The sequence below is a fragment of the Contarinia nasturtii genome, unplaced genomic scaffold (genome assembly GCF_009176525.2).
Source record: "Contarinia nasturtii isolate CC-2019 unplaced genomic scaffold, AAFC_CNas_1.1 Cnas_scaffold_1699, whole genome shotgun sequence".
Lineage (NCBI taxonomy): Eukaryota > Metazoa > Arthropoda > Insecta > Diptera > Cecidomyiidae > Contarinia > Contarinia nasturtii.
In genome coordinates, this window is record NW_022199032.1 from 1,708,399 (window position 1) to 1,730,065 (window position 21,667).

Genomic DNA, 21,667 nt, shown 5'->3' on the forward strand with positions numbered 1-21,667 from the left:
GCGCGCGGCGATGTTGATCCGCTAAAACCGCAGAAAAGGTATGTATATAGAAGCGAAAAACAACAACAACTCGTCGAATACTCGGGAGATACACTAGCAGCGGCCAATATGACGACAACAAATGTAAGTGAATTGTTTGTAAAAAAAAACGAAAAAAATAAAGCCCAAAAAGCGAACTTACAATGTATGCGAAATGCAAGCAAACAATAGTGGAAGCAGCAGCAGCACACTTTACAACGACAATAAAGAAAGAGACGAGAAATCAATGTTTCATCGCTAACATTTGCGCACACACTGTACAAAGCTAACTCTCCAGCTATATTTACAATATCGACGATCATGTGTGTATGTAAACATGTTCAATGTGCTTCGTTTAGATTCGTCTTTTAACTCTTCTCTCGTTTGTAGTTTGCCTCGGTTTGGTCGATTGTACTTCTTTCTGTGTATGTTTCATTGGATTTCTTAGTTTCTTTGATTACTTTAATTATTTTCTCAATGCAGCGAAGTTTTTTTCTCTTCTCCTTCCTGGTTCATACGAACCAATGAGTAAAAAAAGAAGTTAAACACTCTTAAAATGGTATTCACACACAACGCAATTTTGAAGAGTGAAACAAAAATATTTCTGGTATTTTTAGATGTTGCTATTTCGAAGTGTGTACAAGAGAGAACACAAAGAGCACGAGCTAACACGAACCAACTAGTTTCTTTTTTTTTCTTCTGTTCAATATTAAATTGCACCCAAAGATTCATTTCACCATCAGCGGCGTATTTATGGTTTTTTTTTTCGCCAAAAAATATAAACGCACACATTTTTCGTACACACAAGTATACCGAGCCGCGTATCGTACGGTTTCGCTTTAAAGCATATGTGTCATCTTAATACAACACAAGACCCAAGTCGACTTTAAGAATCCAAAGAATATGCAAAATAACAGCAGCACCGCCAACATATGCTTATTGTAGAAGACGAAATGTGACAATTTATTTATTTCTTTTATGACAATTTCATTCCTCGATCAATCGAACGAACATTTTCATAAATTAACATTTTTTTGCAACTACATTCATTTATAGCACACAACAACAATTGAGTGAATGTATAAAAAAAACGTTAGCGGAAATTTGAGATAGCAACGCATACGTATTGGAAAGTTGCCGAATTTGAAATGTGATTTAATTCAAACCGGTCAATGTCTATACCGTTAAAATTGTGTCAATTTCTTAAAGTTAGAATATACTTCGTTATTTTTAAAATAATTTATTATCTTATCTATTGACTCAAGTCCTCATAAAACGGCTTGAACTCGTGGCGAAGTGTTCTTTTTTCTTAAAAAAAGAAACTGTTCTACTTAAAGGGTGAACGATTCTTCGAGTGTACCTTGTAGAACTCTTTTTTTTCTTCTCCCGTTCAATGTGAATGAGTTATTTTTGGTTGAAAAAATTGTCGATTTAAAATTATAGCTTTTTTAATCCAAACCAGGTTCAAGTTCAACCCAAAAAGAAAAGAGTCAATTGCCAAAGCCCACAATGAATTCTACTACACTTATAATTATCAATTGAGTTTCCTTCCAAACAATGTATGCCAATTTGTCTTTGAAAATTTATGATCAAATTGCAAAAAACCTATCATGATTTACAAAAAGATGTGTGGTAGAAAAGCCCATAAAACCGAAATGTCAACTACATTGTGAATTTCTGTGCAACTGAGCAATCATTAGAGTCACATTCGATTGTAAAATATATTCAAGGAGATTTACGTGCTATTTTTACGATTTGGCATGTGTGAGTGTCTAGTTTCACCTATCTTTTTTTTTCTATGTTGGTTTGCGATGCGTGGTATGTGCGATGTGGAAAGTTTATCACACAAAGCAGCTAATTTGTATGTTGTAATCAAGTATTTTGGTGCTAGCATAACGCAGGTAAATATTTCACACAGAAAAATGCGGTGATGTTTGTCGTCGCTAGTCCGATTTCATTGAAGAAGTAAGGCAATGCCGAAGCAGCAAAAAAATAATAATAATAAATAAATAGAAAACAATTGATGGGTGTCTTCTTCGGCACCGTACACAAATATTGAATACACGTGAATCATACAAATATCGTAAACGGAAAAGATGTACACACAATGACAGGGAGAAAGCAGCAGAGAGATGGTCATATCGTTCGTCATATTTTCGCCCATACATTGCACAATTGCGACAAAGACGCTGATTTATTTTAAACACATAAAGCAAATCCTTTAAATTGGTATTGGTACTTTTTACTGAGAACCATTCAACAAACAAATTTACTATGTGTTATTATTTACGATTATATAATGTTACGTTTACATTGTAAACACAACGCACAAGTGTATGTTGTGCAATAATTGCTTAGATGATGTGTTTCGTATGTGCGCCGTATGTCGATTGCTGATGATTCGAGCTTTACTTAAAACTTTTTTAATTCCCACATTGAGTGTGCGACGATTCTTGCGGTAGCTTCAATTTTAGCGAACGCGACTTTTGTTGCTTTTTGCATTATTTTTCTACAGCTTCGCATATTATTTTTAGCACTACTTGAAATGTAAGGCTATTAATTTTTAAATGCTTAAGTACAAAGTCAACTTAATATGTTACATAGTATTAAATATACATTCATTTGGTGGTTAGTTACTACACATGCATTTACCGATTTCGATAAATAGAATTACATATGATAATCGATCTGAATAATAAAATTCTTATGATACGATTATGGTGGAAAAAATGACCAGACAACCCCAGTTTTGTACATAATAATGATTTTATATAGTTTGGGTTTTTTTATGAAGCCAATTTTGTTTTGAACATGCATGTTGATTCATTGCAGATAGTCAGAATATTTTTACCAGAAATAATACTTGTCAGTTTGGACATAATTTCGGTACGCAATGTCGAACAGTCTTATTCCATCATTTGCATCTAATTGACTTCATACGTATGGTCAACCAATTTTTTTGGGGCAATGCGTTGTACTTATTCGGTGAGTCGTTGGACCCATTCTTTTTATCATACATATGATCAGTCCACTAAATCATTATTACACAGTCTAATGGAAAAAAGCACTCCCACAAAATTGCTAAGGGAATATATGAATGAGTTAGGATTAAAGTGACCAGTTGACAAATAAAAACGGCAACATGATTTTTTTTACATGAAATTTCATGTTGGTGTTTTACTGTCAACTGAGACTCCAGCTCACTTTGGTCCCAACTTATTCCTATTTAGCCGAAAAATAATGCCTAGCGATGTGCTTTTACCAATTGGGCTGTATTTATCTTAAAATCTTCATTCGATATCCATCTAGAAACACACTTTGTATTTCAAAATATCAAACCAAATAGATGCGTTGACAACACATTAAATACACACAAAGAATTTTGCCATCTGATAATGACTTTTGCTATGGTAAAAGGTTTTATAGGATTTTCATATAATGAAACGATGGTTGTTAGAATTCCCTGAAGTAAAGGCGTGTGTAGTGTCAATAAATTTAAAATATTCGGAACATTTTCTTGAGTGTGGTTATTTAATGAAAACAACCGAGTACTGCTTATCATTGTTTGCAAAAATTCCTGACTCGAATAACATTTTTTAGCTAAAAATCAAAGTATCCTTATTTGCTGCTGCTCAGCATATGACTGAGTAATGCTGAGTAATGCTGAACTCGTACGGCTAACGCATACGAAACGGATGCACGATACATATTCCCCTTTCGCTTCGTGTGTGCTGCCGTTGACGCTATTGCCGCTGCTGTTCCACTTACGCGTAAAATACAACGGCATCAACGGTAACACACTATACCAGCGAACATACGAAGTGAAGGAGAATATATGAGAGACTGGGAGCAAAAACAGCACGTCGCATCTCATCTCTTGCTTTCACTATGTATGTTCGTTGTGTTTTACGCGTAAGTGGTTTCAGCAGCGGCAATAGCGTCAACGGCAGCACATACGAAGCGAAAGGGGAATATGTATCGTGCATCTGTTTCGTATGCGTTAGCCGTACGAGTTCAGCATTACTCAGGCATATGCTGAGCAGCAGCAAATAATGATACTCTGCTAAAAATACATTTCAAAGATGAATAAGGCCATGAGTAAAACTATAATACCACTAATTGTCTTTTGAAGTCGATCAATTATTGTTTCAAAAAAATAAGAAGAAATGAGATTTTTTACGGATTGGCTTTGGCTTTCATTCTTTTCGAAGGATTCGTAAGTACTTTTCCGGTAATTAGATAATCCAATGCAGAACTAATGAAGGTATACTGAAATTACCTGATGAGCTAGTCGAAGAGATTCTCACCGAAGCTGGTTTTGAATCAACGAAACACGCACTAAGAGTAATGGAAAGATTTTTTGAAGATCGCATCATTGTGGTTAATCCGTATAATTTCAATGACCTTCGACGATACCGGTATTTGGGAAGAAATTTCGAATGAAAATGGAGAAATTCGTTTCGAAAAAGTGAAAAAGTTTCATTATAAAGGTATAAGTAGAAAAAAACTATTAGATTCGAATTCAATATTTCCTAAGCTTGAAATAGTCGAGTTATATGGATCAATAACTGATGCAAAATGCTTGAAAAATGTTGCGAATCTGAAGGAATTAATATTGAGCACAACTTCAATAGAAGAACATCAATATGAACATATATTCGCAAAGAATAATAAAATATCCATACTTGAACTCTTCGTTCGATCGACAAACATTTGAAACACTTAAAACACTTAAAATTAGATATATTGGCTGGGAATTTTTGATACGAGCAACTGATCGTGTATATAATCTATCATCTGTATCCACATTCGACGTCACAATTCGTGAAACAAACGAATTGCTTGGAAACCTTTCATTTGATATGCTCATCTTGCGCGGAGATCGTATTGATGAACAAATTTTGAATTTTATCAATCATTTCAAGAAATTGAAAACTTTGGAAATGGAAGCCAATTATTCAAATACCGAAATTAACTTTGAAAATAGTCAACTAGCTTCACAGCAAAAAATGCTTGATACATTAAAACTATTGAATTTTGATGAAGTAGAATATCCAATTTATAATAAAACAATGAATGACATCAATAACTCATTTTAAAAAAATCCAACAGACCAACATGGACATTGTATCATGAGAAAACTGATAAAAATTTGATCCTTAAACGAAACATTTCATTATATTCGCGTTTCATTTAGAAAAATGATTCAACCAAACTTTTATTTATTCGCTGAAGATTGATTGAAGCATCATCATACGACATTTGTCGAAATAAAGATATGAAATAATTTATTTCCATGAACGCTGACACATGTGTTTTCCTTTTAAATTATAAATATAAAATTCTTTAAAATAATTTTTGGAACTAAATGTTGGAACTTTTATTTTACAAATTTTACCATATATCATGGGGATTTGCACCCTAGAACCATTCAACAAACAATATAGACTTGTCGAATATCGTTTCTGTCTTGGGAATTTTTTATTCAATACCATAATTTGAAAGTTTTGTGGATTTTCACTCAAAAACTCAAATTATTGAGGTCGATAAACTGCAGACATTTTTTTAACAACAGTTTTTTTTAAATTTTATCAATTTTAACAGCTTTTTCCAATTTGCCGCTTTCAGTATTATATCAACTGGTAGTTTGATCCATTTTAACATATGTGATTCTGATTACTTTTGATTTTATCACCTGTGTTTTTTCACGATTTTTGTTTCTACTGGCATTATTTGTCTACTCTTCTATATTATTTCTAGCAATTCTTGAAATGTAATGCTATTAATTTTGAAATAGTAAAGTACAAAGTCAACTTACATAGTATGTAATGTACAGTGCACCAAAAGAAATTTAAAATTGTTCTATTCATTTGATGGTTAAATAGACATGCATTAACAATTTCTATAAATACAAACTATTACATATGATAATTGATCTGAATCATAAAATTCTTAATTCGTCGATAAAGAGACCAATTCACTCCCATTTCTATGTAATAATGATTTTATATCGTTTCTATTTTTAATGTTTTATGAAACCATTATATTTTGTTAATTATTCGATAAAATTTCTTCGAACATTGGCCAATGGTTGGCTACTAAACATACATGTTGATTCATTGCAGATAGTCAGAAATTGAACTAAGTGACATCTTATATCGAACTAAATAATTGTTGGTGTTTTATTCCATCATTTACCCTTAACTTATTTCATACATTAGTGTCAATTTTTTTTGGGTCAATGAGTTATTTTTATTCGGTGAATTGTGAGGCCTGTTCTTTTGATCAAGTATATGATCAGTATTCCATTATTCGAAATTTTCCACTGACATTTCTGAGTTCAAAAAACATTAATAATCGATCGAAAATCACTTACATCGCACTGTTTCCAAAACCAGACCTTTTTTTAGCCAATTCAAGATTTGATAAATTTAATAATTAAAAAATTTCACACTTACCTTGTTTCAAAGGCAGACAAAACTTGTACAATGGGCGGTATCATCTTATGCGCAAAAGAATTTTTAAATTAAAATTAACCAACTGTTTTATCAATTCATCACTTGTTAAATATTATTATATTGATTTCTCGGTGAAAGTTTGGACTTGTTTTATTTCTAAAAATCTTCCTTAAAATTGTATACTTTTCAGTAACATTTTCCAATATCGAAAATGGAATTTCTACAAAAAAAATCTCAAATTTAAAGTTTCGTGGTGAAGAATCTTTTTCAAGAAGTACCATCCGGAATGGCTGAAATTAAAAGAAGAACTGTACTGAATTACCTTTGAATGTTATCATTCTATCAATTCTCAATGGCCAAATATTGTCTGTGTGCAATCAAATTTGGATCCCACATAGATTTTCGATTCCTTTGAGAAAACGAACAAACACAATACGTTGACAAGAACACATAAAAAACATTAAACTATTTAGTTCATATCATAATTATTTTCGGTTTTGTTTATAAAAAAAAGCCTTCTGATGATTCTTGATTTTGAGATATCATACGAAATGTCAGACACTAAAATGGAACGAATTCCGTATGGATTCGAATAATCAATTACATTAACAGAAATCATTGAAATACACAAGGTTATCAAGATATTTTAGACAATTTTGTGATTACGAAAATTGCATATGAATCAATGAAGTGATTTGGTGATGACTCTCTTGCTAACAATACAGTCGGGAATTTTCAAATAAACGACAAGACAGACGATAAATTACAAAAAAGAGATGCATTTATTTGCATTGATTATAAAACGGTTGAAACCTTCACATTCAATTTTTTTTGATTTAAACGATTACGATATATGCAGTGAAATGATTTCCTGTTTGAATGTTGGAATCACGCTATATGGGTCATTTCGAATTTGAATCAAAAATATAGTAAAAAATTATATTTTTCGAAAAACTTAGATGAATGAGCTTCACATGGAAGCATCCAAATTTTGGCATTAAAAGACGATGGCAATTCTCAATCCGTGAGAACGTATGGAAAAAGTGGATAGCATTTCAAATCAAAAATTTCTATTATTTACCGTTGTCAACAATTCAATTTGATTACATCAATACGCAATCAAGTATTGTAGATTGAATTGATAGAATTTGTTTACATTTATCAACATAAATCTATCAAATAATTTAGCATGCGCACGCCATAATGAATGTCTGTTCACATCTACACGCTTGTTTCTCTCGGCAATGTCATGTCATTCAATAAACTGGATAAAAATCCGATGAACTTCCATGTTATAGGAAGTAATTTCGATGCAATCAAATAGTAATTTCAGCAATTTTTTGAAATCGTTTATTATTTACTGTATAGACGTGTGTGTGTTTGTGCTTAAGCTAATGCAATGATAATAATGTTGCATCTTGCCTGATATTACATATGCACATGTCCAAACCGTGCACGGTTTTCATTGCCTTGTATGCGAATTTATCAATTTCATAACAATACAATGTCATTTCAAAAAAAAAAAAAATGTTTCAAAAAATATGCCGCTACACCTACCGGTCATATCGCTCAAAAACACATTTTTTAAACGATTTTATTAAACCTCGTGTCCAAACCTTCAAAAATCCCACTAAGAAACGAATATGCTACACTAACGAATAACCAAAATGTGAAAAAATAAAAGATTGATTTTATTTACAAGTTTGTTTTATTTGCAAATTTTGTTAATATTTGTCAAAATGATTTTTGTTTGAGAAAGCATGTGCAAAAAAATATATTGGATTACTGCCCTTTTGAACAACGAAAAAAAAATCAAAAATAAACCAAATCTATATGTTGCGTTCAAATTGTTAACATCTCGTTGAAATAAAAGTATATGCAAGAACATTAAATTGTTGTTGTCTGTCTCTTTGTCACAAAAATCTTTGTTTTTTGATATTTCTGTTGAGGTGGATCATTTGAATGTATTTTGTAGTTGTTTTCTTTTTCGGAATAAATTTTACTGTGGTTCCGGATTTTGCTTTTTAAATAATTCGTTTAATTTCTTAGATCTAAAGAATCATGTTTTGTTTTTAATATAAAAATTAATATTGATGCTAGAAATCGTAACGCACATGTTTTCTCTAATGAACTTGTCACAATTGTTTTTTTTTACATTGATTAAATGAATTGAGAAATATATGCTATAGGGGGGATCTTTATCCAATGGAATTGTATTTATCTAATGCGCATATTTTTTGTTTCATTTAAATTTGATTTCTGTTTAATTTCTTCATCATCTTCGTTTCGTTTATTTACTGATAGAGAAATGATTTATTTATAATATGTATTTATCTAAAGAAATTTATTATCTATCACACAAATTTATTAATCGCAAACATTCAATTCGGTTCAGGAAATTTAAATTCTAAATGTTTGTTGTTTTTTGTAGATATGATGCAAAGAACAATATATGCCCATTTACAAAACCACGAGGCATCTGGAAAGAAAAAACATTTTCTTGAAAAAGATTCAATGTATTCATTTTATATGGGGTGGCCAACATTCGTGGCCATACTGTGACCATCGTTCATTGTTTATTCGAATTTCTTTGGTAACTTTGGTTGAACAATTTACACATTTCAATGCAATACAGTGATCTCACATCGATTAGTCCATAAAATTAATTTTCAATTCTGAATTTATTTTCAGAATGCGATTTTTTTAACGAAGAAAACACTTTTTAGTTTCCGTTTTTTTTTTGGAATGATATCAATAGAAAATTAAGGCAAATAATTTGTTTTATAGACATAAATCGTCCAATTTTTTTGTTAATGTGTTTCTTCTGTATTAAGTTGTTGAACTGTTAAGCTAACTTTTTTTATTGAATTTTGAATATACAATTGATTAATTTCGGAAAATGTGCCCATTTAAAATAAAAACTATGAAAAAAAGGATCTTTTTCAAGAATGTCTGAATGTTTTTAATTGATTTTATCGGGCTTAACTGATATGAAATAAAAATTCTTGTAAAGAAATACCCGACAATGTTAAAAAAATATATATTTATGTATACTTAGATGGATTTCATGCTTTATGCTTTAGATTCGTCTTTACAATTTGGCTAGTGTTTATTTTCGATTTAATGTCACTTTCTTATCTCTTTCGATCTACTCATTTCCCAAGAATTTCCCTATTTTGCTGTGTGTGTGTGTGTGTGTGTGTGTTATTTGTGGAAAAGTTTATTTATTTTTTGAATCAACACATAAACATATTACATTGAGACTTGTAGTAAAAATTGAAAAAAAGTATGTTTGAAAAATTAAGAAAAAACCGGTCAATTTAACTGGATACAATTATTTTATTGATACAAGTATCTCATGTGATATCTATTTCGTATATTCTCCTTCTTGTTCATCTCAATCATATGCATATTTAATTTGCTAGTTTTTTTTCTGAGTTTTTTGTTTGAATAAAATTGTTCAGCGTACACCTATACATAATAGCCGAAAAATCTGTTTACGTACAATACATACAAATATATAAAAATAAAATAATAGTAATATGTGAATATTACAATTTTGTGTAAATAATTTTTTTTTTTTTTTTAAATAATAATAATAATAAAAATACAAATTGTATCACGGTTGGAGAGTCAAATCACATTCGCTTTGATTTACAACTCTTTCCAAGAAGGATATCAAATTTTGTTTACACCAAAATTAGAAAGGAAGAAAAAAAAATAATATAGAAGAACAAATCAATCAAATTTTGGTTGTCTTCGTGATGGTTTGGGAACAAAACGTAAAAATATAAATCGAAATCAGAATTGGTGTTTTCATAGATGTTACGTATGAGCTGATTGAGTTCCGGTAATATTCATTGAAAAACAATTTCGACACACTCGCACTGCTTTGTTGAGCCCGAATTTCGGTAACGGTGCCTGAGAATTTGAACAGATTCCACAAAATACACCGCCACAACAGCGACAATGGTGACGTCGTCGAAACGTTGTAAACGTTTGTGAACACGACATACCTAGAAGAAATATATTTTAAGTCAGATTAGTGATTATTATTTATTCTGATGTGTCAAAATTTAAAAAAAAATTGCTTACATTGAGCGGCTTCTTCGTCGGGTATCCAACGCGGTGGTGTTTCGGTAATTTGTTGTTGAGGTTGAGATTGTTGATCGTTTCGATTGAGTCGACTGTTTGTTGTCAGTATAATCGTTGTGGTTGTTGTTGCCATCGTCGATGAATTGTCAACCGATCGCGACGTTTGATTATTGTTCACATTTGCATTGTTATTATTTACATTTGCCATTAATCGTGGCACATTCGTCTGTGGACTGTTATCATTTATTTCGGTGTGGTTGCCATTTCGTTCAACGCACTGTATTTGATGCGTTGTATTCACAACTAATGAAACGGGTCGCGTGCTTGAATCATCGCTCAAACTTTGACTTCGTTCAACATTCACACGACTGTGTGTTATTCGAATTTCAGTTTCGAGGCTTGCGCTTCGCTCCTGATGATCCGAACCGGGCGGCAATGATTGAACAATTGACTGCTCAAATACGGAATCATTTTCTGGATTTGCTTCTTCCGCCGAATAAATACTTTGATTTGATCCACCATCATTTTCATGTATCACATCATTTTCGCTTGCACGAAACTCAAATAAATCGCTCGTTGAATCTTTCGATTTGCCACTGATGTCAATCTCAATGTCCTCGATCGGTGGCGGTGAAACGTTCATTAAAAATACGCTGCGCAATATTTGCCGTAAATCGGATGCGAAATTTGTTTGCAACTGATCAGCAACACCGGCAATGCACACAAATAGACGATGTAACAAATTTTCCGTACTCCTGAACAAAGAGAACAATTCATTTCCAATGTTAATATGGATAAAAAAAAAAAAATTAACAATTTAATAATGAAATCACTTACTTGAACTTCATGCGACCGGAACTGTGCCAAACATCTTGTGGATCACCTTCGGAGTAAATACACGATGTCGATGATATGGAAACTTTCTCTTCAGTATTTCGTGTGGTTCGACGTCTGGCCAAACGTTTTCGCGTATTACCCGAACTAGTTTTTGAGCTGCTCGAATGGCTGCTATTCGTTTTTGGGCATGATTTTCGTTCGTATCGATCGCTGCGTCGACTTTGCTGCGACTGGGAATGGTTTTGTTGCGATGAATGTAATCTCGTATGGTGTTGTGGTGGCATTGGAAGACTCACCTCGTCATATTGTTGTTCGGCGCCATGCTCTTGTGAATGGTAGTAGGTTGGTGTTGCATAGTTTTGGTAAAGCGTATTTGGATTATAAATTTCAGATGTATTTGGTGTATTTGTTTCGTTGCCATACATGCCAAACGAATTTTCGATCCGTTGTTGTTGCTCATGCTCATTTTGTTGTTGTTGCTGTGATCTGGATGGTACATTATTTGTTATAGTGACATCATTTGTCGTTGTCGAATCAACTAATTTATTCATTTCTGAATCGGGCGTGTGATCCAAACTGGTATTTTCAGCCGTGCCAATGCCCGAATCACCGCCACAATTGGTCGTATGTTTCATTGCCATTCGGCTGATATCGCTGGCCACACCTGGAATCGTTTGCATGTGATTCGGTTCATTTGAAACACGTACATTATCCATCATCGATTGAATAACGGCCATATCGGCTTCACTATCCATCGTATCCATCGATGTTGAACCGACCACATACATTGGATCATCATTTTCAGTGACCGTTGTTAAATTTTTCTGTGTATATTCATCGTCACTTGAGATAAAGCTATCAGTCAATGGAGTATCAGTTGTTTGGAGTAAATTGCCAAAATTTGTATTTGGTATTAAATAGCCGGACGCACATTCTGTCGATATCCATTCATTTTTATTGCGATTCGTTGATGAATCTGAATCGATTGTTGAATCAACCAGCAACGATGTCGACGATGCTTCAGCATTCGAATATGGTGCATTCGACCAAACATTTACAATGTGATTTGGTGCCAATTCATTGTCATTGATCATTGTTGTGCTAATGTTATTGCTTCGATTCGATGAAAATCGTCGATCGAAATCGGTTTCGATGGCGCTTGGTATTTCTAATGTGCTATTGCTACCGGTGCTTGTACTTTGGCTTGAATTGCTACTCGTGCGACTCACCGTGCTCGTTGTGCTTTCGCTGCTTGTGCTACTCGCACTACTATTACTTCCAATAAATTTTTCCTCATCATCGGAATCATCACAATTAAAATTGGCTATTTCGCTGGTTGGTAGTGCCGGTGTTGGTGGAGCGGTTGTAGTGGTCGTTATTGTTTCGGTTGTGTCCGTTGTTGGTGTTGTTATTGTTGTTGACATTTCATCGCTCACCACACTATCATTCGGATTTGATTCCTGCGTTGATGTATAAATGTGAATGTCTTCGTTTGTGCACAATAACTTTTCCAATTGATACAATTCGTTGGCATTCAATGTTCGCAATAAATCGCGAATTTTGATTAAAAGCGTTCGAAATGGACGAAACATTTCCGATAATTGATCGGCTGGCATTGACATATTTAATGGACCTTTATTATAAATAACCAAACCAGCCACGATTGCTAAACGCGGTATCGAAAACATAAGCGCCGGATCATAATAATCAACTTGCTCTTGTTCCAACAAACCAATACGTAGGGCACGTTGTAATGTTTCCGAAAATAAAACACAAATCAATTCTTGCATTTCATGTTCCTGTTTTGATTTCACCTGTACCATTGCGCTCACATATAATAGCTCAAATTCGGCAAATAAACGATCGAAAATCTTTAGACTTTCGCACAATGTCTCCGTCACCGCATCATTTAAATCCAAATTCAATGTCAACGAATTTGGCGTTTTATTTCGAAGGCATTGTTCACGCAATAGATTTCGTACATGATCCAATGATTTGGTAACTGCTTTGGCCAACGGTCGCATTTGTGCACTCTCCGTTTCACGATTCATAATTGATGAACCAGCCGCCAAACATTCGGCACCAAACCATAATTGACCGGCTAAACTTTCCTGTAATACTTCTTCGGGGAATTTTGCGCGAAATGTTCGTGGTGCACGATCTTCGCCCAACAATTCATCCATTATAATATTTGTTATTGCTAGCACTTGGTCCTAGTGAAACGAGAGAGAAAAAAAAGAAGAAAGACACGTATAAAAATGACAAATATTGTGAAGAACGAAACGAAAAAAAAAGTAAAGAAAACATCCGTGTGTCGGTGTGTCGTTGAGTCAAAATAAAACAATTCAATTTATAGGTTGAAATGAAAAAAAAAAACGATCGTTTCTCACCTGGCCTTGTCTCAGTCTTCCGACCAGTCGTGAACATCTTTCCGGTTCTGCTCGACCGTCAAAACTATCTAATTCACTAGCCACCGCTGTTAACGCTTTGTCTGCATAATAAAATCTGGCCAAAATTGATTTATCATCCGCCTGAAAATCGAAAAAACCAAATATTTGTAATCAAAGTTCAATCTATTTTTAAGGAAAGAAAAACGATTTTTCATTGTCGAATCTAAATTTAAATTGTGATATGCAATCGAACGGTACCAATTAACCGCGGTTATTGTATGTTGTGTGCTTTTTGGTGTTGCTGTTGTTGTTACCGTTCTTTTTTTGGCAAACATATCGAATTTCTCTTTTACTTTCATTATTTCTCGCTCGTTAACACGCATCATTGCGACTCATTCAATTTCACTTTCAGGTTTTTCGTTTTATTTTTTTTTTCTTTTCGTTAATTTATTTTTATATATTCAACATGCACAGTAAAGTGAAATACTTCCGCCAGCAAACATGTATTCCTGGTTGCGTATAATAATCAAACGATCACCATGATTGGCTTTATTATTGGGGGCGATGTGATATGGCGTGTGCAAATTTGCTCTCAAATAAATAGTTTGTGTATTAATACATGTGTACATATCTCTATGTGTAATACACGCTGTGTGTGTATCACAACTTTCCACACCTTTCTTTCTCTGTCAAACTGATCAAAGATTATGACGTAGCGCCAAGTAAAAGGGGAAATATAACAAGCGATTTACTCAAACAAAAGATGTAATGAGAGAAAAAAAACAACCACGTAGCGGTTTTGTTACAATCATCTTTTACAGACACACACTTGAGTAAAATACTCTGAACTTTATTCGACACGTTCTTTTCGAACTGAAAAGTGCTAAAAATATGTCATTTTACTGACCTTAATATCTTTCACAGATATTTTTTTTTGTTAACTGAATAAAGTTTGCCAATCAACCAACCGAAGAGATGTGAAAAGAAGAGAAACGAACAGAAGAGACCAACCAACACAACAATCAAAGAAAATGGGCTACATTTTTACGAATGTCATTTTATTTCCATTTAATTTCATTTTGCGCAATTCTCGAAATTGAAACCATGTGCCAGAAACCGAATTGACAAAGCAAACGAGAGCATTCGAATAGAATGTTTGAAATAAAAAAAAATGGAGCTGTAATGATCGGTGAAATGCAATATATCCCACTCAACCAATCGCAAATTGAAAGGAAAAAAGAACGATGTCACAGAGATGTGACGAAAAAAGAAAAGGAAAATAGACCCCGAAGTGTTTTATTATTTTTCTTTGATGAGCAACAAGGGTCGTTCCGTTTTGTAAAAAAATTTAATCGTACATTGAACAATAAACAAAACAACATGTTTACTATACATTTTAATATTTAGCAGCTATTAAATGCGTCAATGTGAATCAGTTTATATTGTCACTTTGAGCCAAATTGTTGAGTGTCGGTGTTTAATGTGCGTTTCTTTCATTGCCTGTGTGTCTTCATTGTGCGACTGTACACAAAAACATATCACAAAGACTATGTCATCGTCATCGTCGTCGTCGTCGTCATTGCCGTCGTCGTTTGTTTTCTTTTCTTTATATTTATTTATTTTTTCTCACATTTTATCACCATTTGCATCGAGATTTTGTATACAATGAGGATGAATTGATTGACGAAATGAAATTATCTCCAAAATTAGAGCTTAATTTATTCGGAAATCGTTGTGGAACATTTAGCGGTGACGCGAAGTCGTGTTATACGTACACCAAATCAAAAGAAGAGAGAAAAAAACACAAACACACACACACAAATTGGTTGTCTGTGTACGCTTTTTTTCCATGAATGTGTGTGGGCTATAATTTTATATTTGCGCGAGAAAAACTGAACGACCTTGCTTGCAACTACAAAATAAAATATACATTAGCTAAACGACAAAAAGGCAACTCCAATATCCAATCATGAATAATGCGTATTATGGAAATTCATAAGATAATGAGATTGTGCTCGACAAGAGAAAAACAAGTAAAGCAAAAACACTGGCATGCCATAGGAACTGCGTTTTTCATGAAATCGCCCGTGACTCAAGCCAACGTTATATTTTGTTTTTTGTATATATGTAGATTGAGACGCCTTTTGTTTTTAAATCGGGTAAAAATGAATCGAGAGAAAAATCCGACACATGTATGCGATTACACGTCCTGATAATGCAAATGAATTAAGGTGGATTTGATTATAATAAATCATCGAATTTCCAAACGATATTTAAGAATGCCATGGGATTTTCAAGCGATTGTTAAGAGATTACGAAAGAAACTGTGCATTCGGAAAATATAGCTCTCAATTATTAACAATGATAATAATTCGAATGATTAGCTTCTCTGCGATTTTTTTTATGCCATGTTATCTCAATAGACACATCTATTTTAAATATTTTATTCAATCGCTAAGGCAATGTCATGGAAACAATCACAATCGTTTGCCGCCCCGTTTCTCTTCTAAAATTGAATCTAACGCAAATGCAATTGAATTGTGTATTCCCTCGTCGAATTCGATTCATTTCGTGGAAGTCCTCCAATTAAAAACGATGATATGACCTTTGACTTTTCAACGTTTTTCAATCTTATCTGCTTGACGTGTGTGATGGTGATCATGAATTTTTCAATCAACTTTTTTCTTTGAACTTTTTAGAAATGGCACAGATGATATAAAAAAAAATCACCATTTCCATTAAAATTCAACTCAAATAATATATTATATGTTGAATGATAAGAATATAACGCAATCTAAATGCGAATAAAACTCACTTTCACAATTTCGCGATGTTTCAACCAACATTCCGAGATTGTTATACGGATTTGCACACAAATGTCATTGTTATGCTCTGTATAATTTTTTTATTGTTGATACACACTCGTATCACAGTCGTAATTTAATCGAGACGTAACAAGTTTTGTTTCTTTCAAACCAAACAAAATTAATCGATGTGATCGTTACACATGGTACCTGTTTTTCTTGTCTCATTATCTCTCACTCCTTCTATGTATATCTTTCTGCATCTCGTTTCGATTCATCTCACAGAGAGTGTTCTCTCCGTCTATCTATCAACAGAATTAATATCTTCTGCTGATACAATTTTCGAAATATGAATAAATATCTCGAAAACCCCAAAGTTTGGCATTTTTGACGAGAAATAAAGCAATTGTTCCGAATTCACTTCGAAAATTAATTTTTGATTCGGTTGATTTTTGCTCTTGTACAAAATTCTCTCTCTCCATTCTGTATACGTGTACAGTGTACACATCGACTGCACAATTACTTGTTGGGCCGTTAAACGGCAATTTGGTTTCTTGTTTAAAGCTAAAGTACATTTCTTGTTTGCCATTAAACTATGCACTTGTTTCATAGTTGTTGGCACTCAAATGGGTTTTCAGATCAAAAGTGAAACACAGTATTTTAACGTCTCGTACGTATGCCAAACAAAAAAAGAGACGGATTCGGTTGCTGAACATAAAAAGAAACACACATACACACGCGCGCACGCCGCTCAAAAGTTTCGTTCATTTGTGTGTGCAAAATGGAACAGAACAATTTTGTGTTGTTGTTAGGCTAAAAGCGGAAACAAGAAAATGAAAACAATGTGTTGATTTCGCACAAAATTGAACATGAAAAACGTCCTGAATAGTTTTCATCTGATTTCGGCAATAATGAAATAGTGTTGTATGTGTTTCGGTGGCACATTTGCCATTCAAATGGCATACACATTTTTCTTTCGAATAATTGCCAGACTGAAACTAAAAAAAAAACAACGAAGAAAAACTTTGATTCGAAAGAGAAAAAAAACGGCATAAAATGAAATGAAACAAAACAATCAACCATTGGAAATGTGTGCTACGTAACGTTCATTGTTTTGATTGGAAAATGTGTGCGAATTATGTGATTGCGATCGAGACTGTTATATACTAGGTGTTATATGATGTTTCTTTTTATTGTAATGAATTAACGATTCTTTTTTCGGTGTAATTGAATTGTTTCAGTTATTGCTTTTTTCTTCTTATTACTGTTCAAAGTCACGACCGTTTTTTTCGTCTTCTTAAATTCATTGCGAGTAGAAGTAAAAAAAAGCACAGATTCAGTTATGTGTGAATGTGATTTTTGCCTGTAGACTGGATGGCCCGCAAATATTTAGTCATTGACGTCACTTTCATTATCTTATTCTTGCACTGAAACTGATCACCTTTAATTCGATGCAAACGATCGTCAGTGTAAAAATGGCTCGGGCCACAAAATAATGCCGAGCTTGTCGCATCACATTTTTACAAATAGAATATCAGATACGGCATGTGGTCTATTTTATAAAGTGTGCATCGTCGATTTCGTGGAAATGTTCACTTTATAAAACTCCTTAGAGAATTTCACAACCAGAAAAAAAAACTTGAATAGATGTTTCTAATTGAGTGTGGAAATGAGTTAATTTGCTCTATCGAACAACCGACCAATATAAAAACATTATTCCGTGAAAAGCTGTAACAAATCCAATTGGAATTACACCATTATTTCAATTGCGTCTATTATTAGCTCCAAGGGAGTCTCGCTCTCGCTCTCTCAGAGTCATTGGACAAAACGATTCAGTTCAAAGCCTACTGCGTTACAAATTGCCAAAATCAAGCAGCAGCCAACATTTACAACAACAAAATCAGCAACTGTTTCATGGTCGTATGTTCTGCAATCAGCTGATTTTCAACTCATATTCGAATTCAACAAGTGATCTATGTATTTTTTTTTTACAATTAAAACACTTTGGCGCATGAAACATCTTTACCACAACCGGAGCAAAGCGCAGATTTTGCCGAAACAGCATCGAATCGAATAATGATTCATCGTTGCCAAACACACAATACCATCCATGTTTTTTCATTAGTAACATGGGGCTTTTCCGCGCACACATTTGCTGTGTCATTTTGCTCATTATTGATTGGCTATTATTATTTCTCTTTCAGTAAGTTCACAACAGTCATGTGATTAATAAAACAACAAAAACAATAACAAAAAAAACTCCTTCACTCTCTGTGTATATCTTTTTCTGCTATCGCTGTGTTCTAAATATCATATCTTATTTGATCATATTTCAGTGCATTTATATTGTGCATGTGTGTGTGTACGCGCGCGTGTGTTTTTTTCATTCTATCTTCTTACTGTTATTATTATCGCTTTATCGCCAGTCCAGTCACATATTATTTTTTTTTTTTTTATAGACTGAACTAATGTGAACATATCGCATATGAAATGACTAATAAACATGTATACCCGTGTATTTAATGCCAAATACAAATAAATTCTATGACACATATGTTGAACCTCATCGACAATAAAGTGGTTCTTTTCTTAAATTCGCAAACATTGACAGTGGATACTTTAAAATAAGTAATATACTATGTGTATTTGAATGCAAACACAACACAACATATACACTGACACAATTTGTTTTACTTCAGTCGCGTATATTCACACACACACACACACACACACACACGTGCGCGCATTCACACGTTCACACATCGATGACACAATAGCTTTTCTTTTTTACATTCGCATGGCCGAATGACGTTGTTTTTATGCACGCATTACAACGAAAACAAAAAAAAAAACTTTTATGTATCTACTATTTCAAACACATTTGACAAGATAATGTTTTGAACGAAAGAGTAGGACGGGTTTCGCGGAGAGAAAAAAACACACATGCACAACAATTTAAATTGCAAAGGAAATCAATATTTGATCATTTTAAAAAAATGTTTTTTTTCTTCTGTACAATTTCTTTTCGATTGACCATTGTTGTTGTTGTGGTGTTGTGTTTTTTTTTTCATTTCTATCCATGGGCCACATTTATTAAAGCCCATCCACATGACCGCATGTGTGTAATGCTAGAAACACAAAAAAAAGATGTTATTACAAGTATGTTTTACCTTGGGTTTGTTCCACCATTTCCTAAATGTATCCATGTTTGATGTTATTTGTATTCTATTTCGTTTGTTTTGCTGGTTATTTGTTGCAATTTTTCAATCTATTGTCGTTTGGATGGACAATGGTGTATGGATTTGTTCGTTGGTCGGTGCACAAATGCCAAATAATAAACGGTACCACACTTTGTTTGTCTCGTTACTTTTTTGCTCGATTTTTTCCATCGAATTTATCGTATTGAATATCGCTCACTAGATCATTATTTCTTAAATTGTTCAACATTAAATCTGATGAAATCAGAATCCAAAATGGTTTATGATTGAAACGGAATGTTTATATTATTATTGCACTCACAACAATACAAAACCGAAACAAAATCAACCAAATCAAAAACACAATGATTCATTCACTATTTTTTTTTAAAATAAAATAACAAACGAATAAAAAAACGAATCCGTCGATATTTTGTCTTGCTAACTTGTTTGCATCTGTCTGCTAATGAAGCGAATGTGTTCAAAATATTCAATTAAAGGTGAAACATTAAGCAAGAGGAAACACGCACTCAAGTCCAAAATCGATGTCAGATTTATTAATATGTAAATAAATAAACAAAGATTGTGTGGTACGTCGATATTTCTTCTTCTTTGATTTGTTTTTTAAATAAAGGCACGAACAACACTGTTTCTCTTTACACGAACACAATTACAAATCAATTGGCTGGAATGCTTTGCAATTATAAATGATGACGAGAAATGGAAAACTTTTTTTTTCGTCTTCTTTTTACAATTTTTCAGGCAATTGAATGGATCTTTCACACTCTCTGTATTCATACAGCACAGTACAGACACACCGGAATTGGCACATAAAAAAATTTCGATTGTCCGTTCTCTCTCTGTCGCACTCTCTTGCTCCAGCTAATCAAAGTGTATTCTCATTTGCCAAATCAATTTTTATTTTTCATTTCATCGATTGTACTAAGCAAACACATATTTCGAATGTTCATATTCGGCTTGTTTTGTTGCTTCTTTCAACTAAAATTTACTCGGTTTTTTTTAAAAAAAAAAAACAAAAAAAAAATAAATTGATTATGCGACCGTAATACTTTTTGTGTTATTTGATTAATACATTTCTATTGACTGCTCGCAACTTGCACAGATTTCACAATGGTTTCTGCACAACTACATCGTGTAATTTTTGTTTCTGATGTTTTTGTATTCCATTTTATGAGACACGATTTGGTTGTGTTGGTGTGCATTAAATGAGTGTATGGGTGTACTTATCGAATATTTTACATTTGTCAAAACTTAAAGCTTAAGGAGCATTACTATTTGGTAGAAAATACTTAAGATTTTTTTTTCATATGAACAAACAATTGAATTCAATTCATTTGGGTGGGTTTTCAAGAGAATTTAATAACAATGAATTTTTTTGCAAAAATGTGTTTTTTTTTTTCTTTTCAAAATTTCCTTCATTTGATCTGTTCAACCGAAATTGGTATACGAAAAGTTCTTCTTTACGCTCTAAAGTAATTTACGTCAATGGTAAAGTCTAGGTAAAGTGCTTATGGAATCTCATAGATGGCGTTGTTGACTATCCATTCATATCGATCTTTGGATTTCTCCTTCAATCAAATTTCGTTAGCTGTTGGCAAGTTATGATTTGATAATATGATGTCGACATTGAATTGCATTGTATACGTTTGCATCTATTAAAACAGCACAGACCAAAACATGTTTTGGACCAATTTTCAAACCATATATCTTTCACATTTGGATAACTTGTATCGTGCCGTGGCGGCGATGGTTTTGAAATATGTAAATTCCATAAACTAATTTATTCGTACTTTTTGCACTAGCAACATGAACAAAAACAACTATAAATTAGATTATGATAGAGGACT

At 33.1% G+C, this 21,667-nt stretch overlaps 1 protein-coding gene across 1 annotated transcript; it reads right to left on the minus strand.

Annotated features, from left to right (window-relative positions):
• Positions 1 to 9,795: 9,795 nt before the first annotated feature.
• Positions 9,796 to 20,887, minus strand: LOC116346863 (lateral signaling target protein 2 homolog). The gene is made up of 6 exons (XM_031777114.1): positions 20,870 to 20,887; positions 19,773 to 20,054; positions 13,799 to 13,939; positions 11,409 to 13,621; positions 10,572 to 11,326; positions 9,796 to 10,492 (listed from the first exon to the last, which is right to left on the minus strand). The coding sequence occupies exons 2-6, from the start codon at positions 19,806 to 19,808 to the stop codon at positions 10,302 to 10,304; spliced, it is 3,336 nt and encodes a 1,111-aa protein (XP_031632974.1). The 5' UTR covers positions 19,809 to 20,054; positions 20,870 to 20,887; the 3' UTR covers positions 9,796 to 10,301.
• Between the last annotated feature and the right edge of the window lie 780 nt (positions 20,888 to 21,667).

Bases quoted from the DNA above. Each gene is read 5' to 3' on its own strand.
- LOC116346863 (XM_031777114.1), bottom strand. From the start codon at position 19,808: ATGGATACATTTAGGAAATGGTGGAACAAACCCAAG. The intron at 13,622-13,798 runs GTGAGAAACGAT...TCGTTTCACTAG, and splicing joins GAAGACTGAGACAAGGCCAG to GACCAAGTGCTAGCAATAAC. The intron at 10,493-10,571 runs GTAAGCAATTTT...TATTTCTTCTAG, and splicing joins CGACGAAGAAGCCGCTCAAT to GTATGTCGTGTTCACAAACG.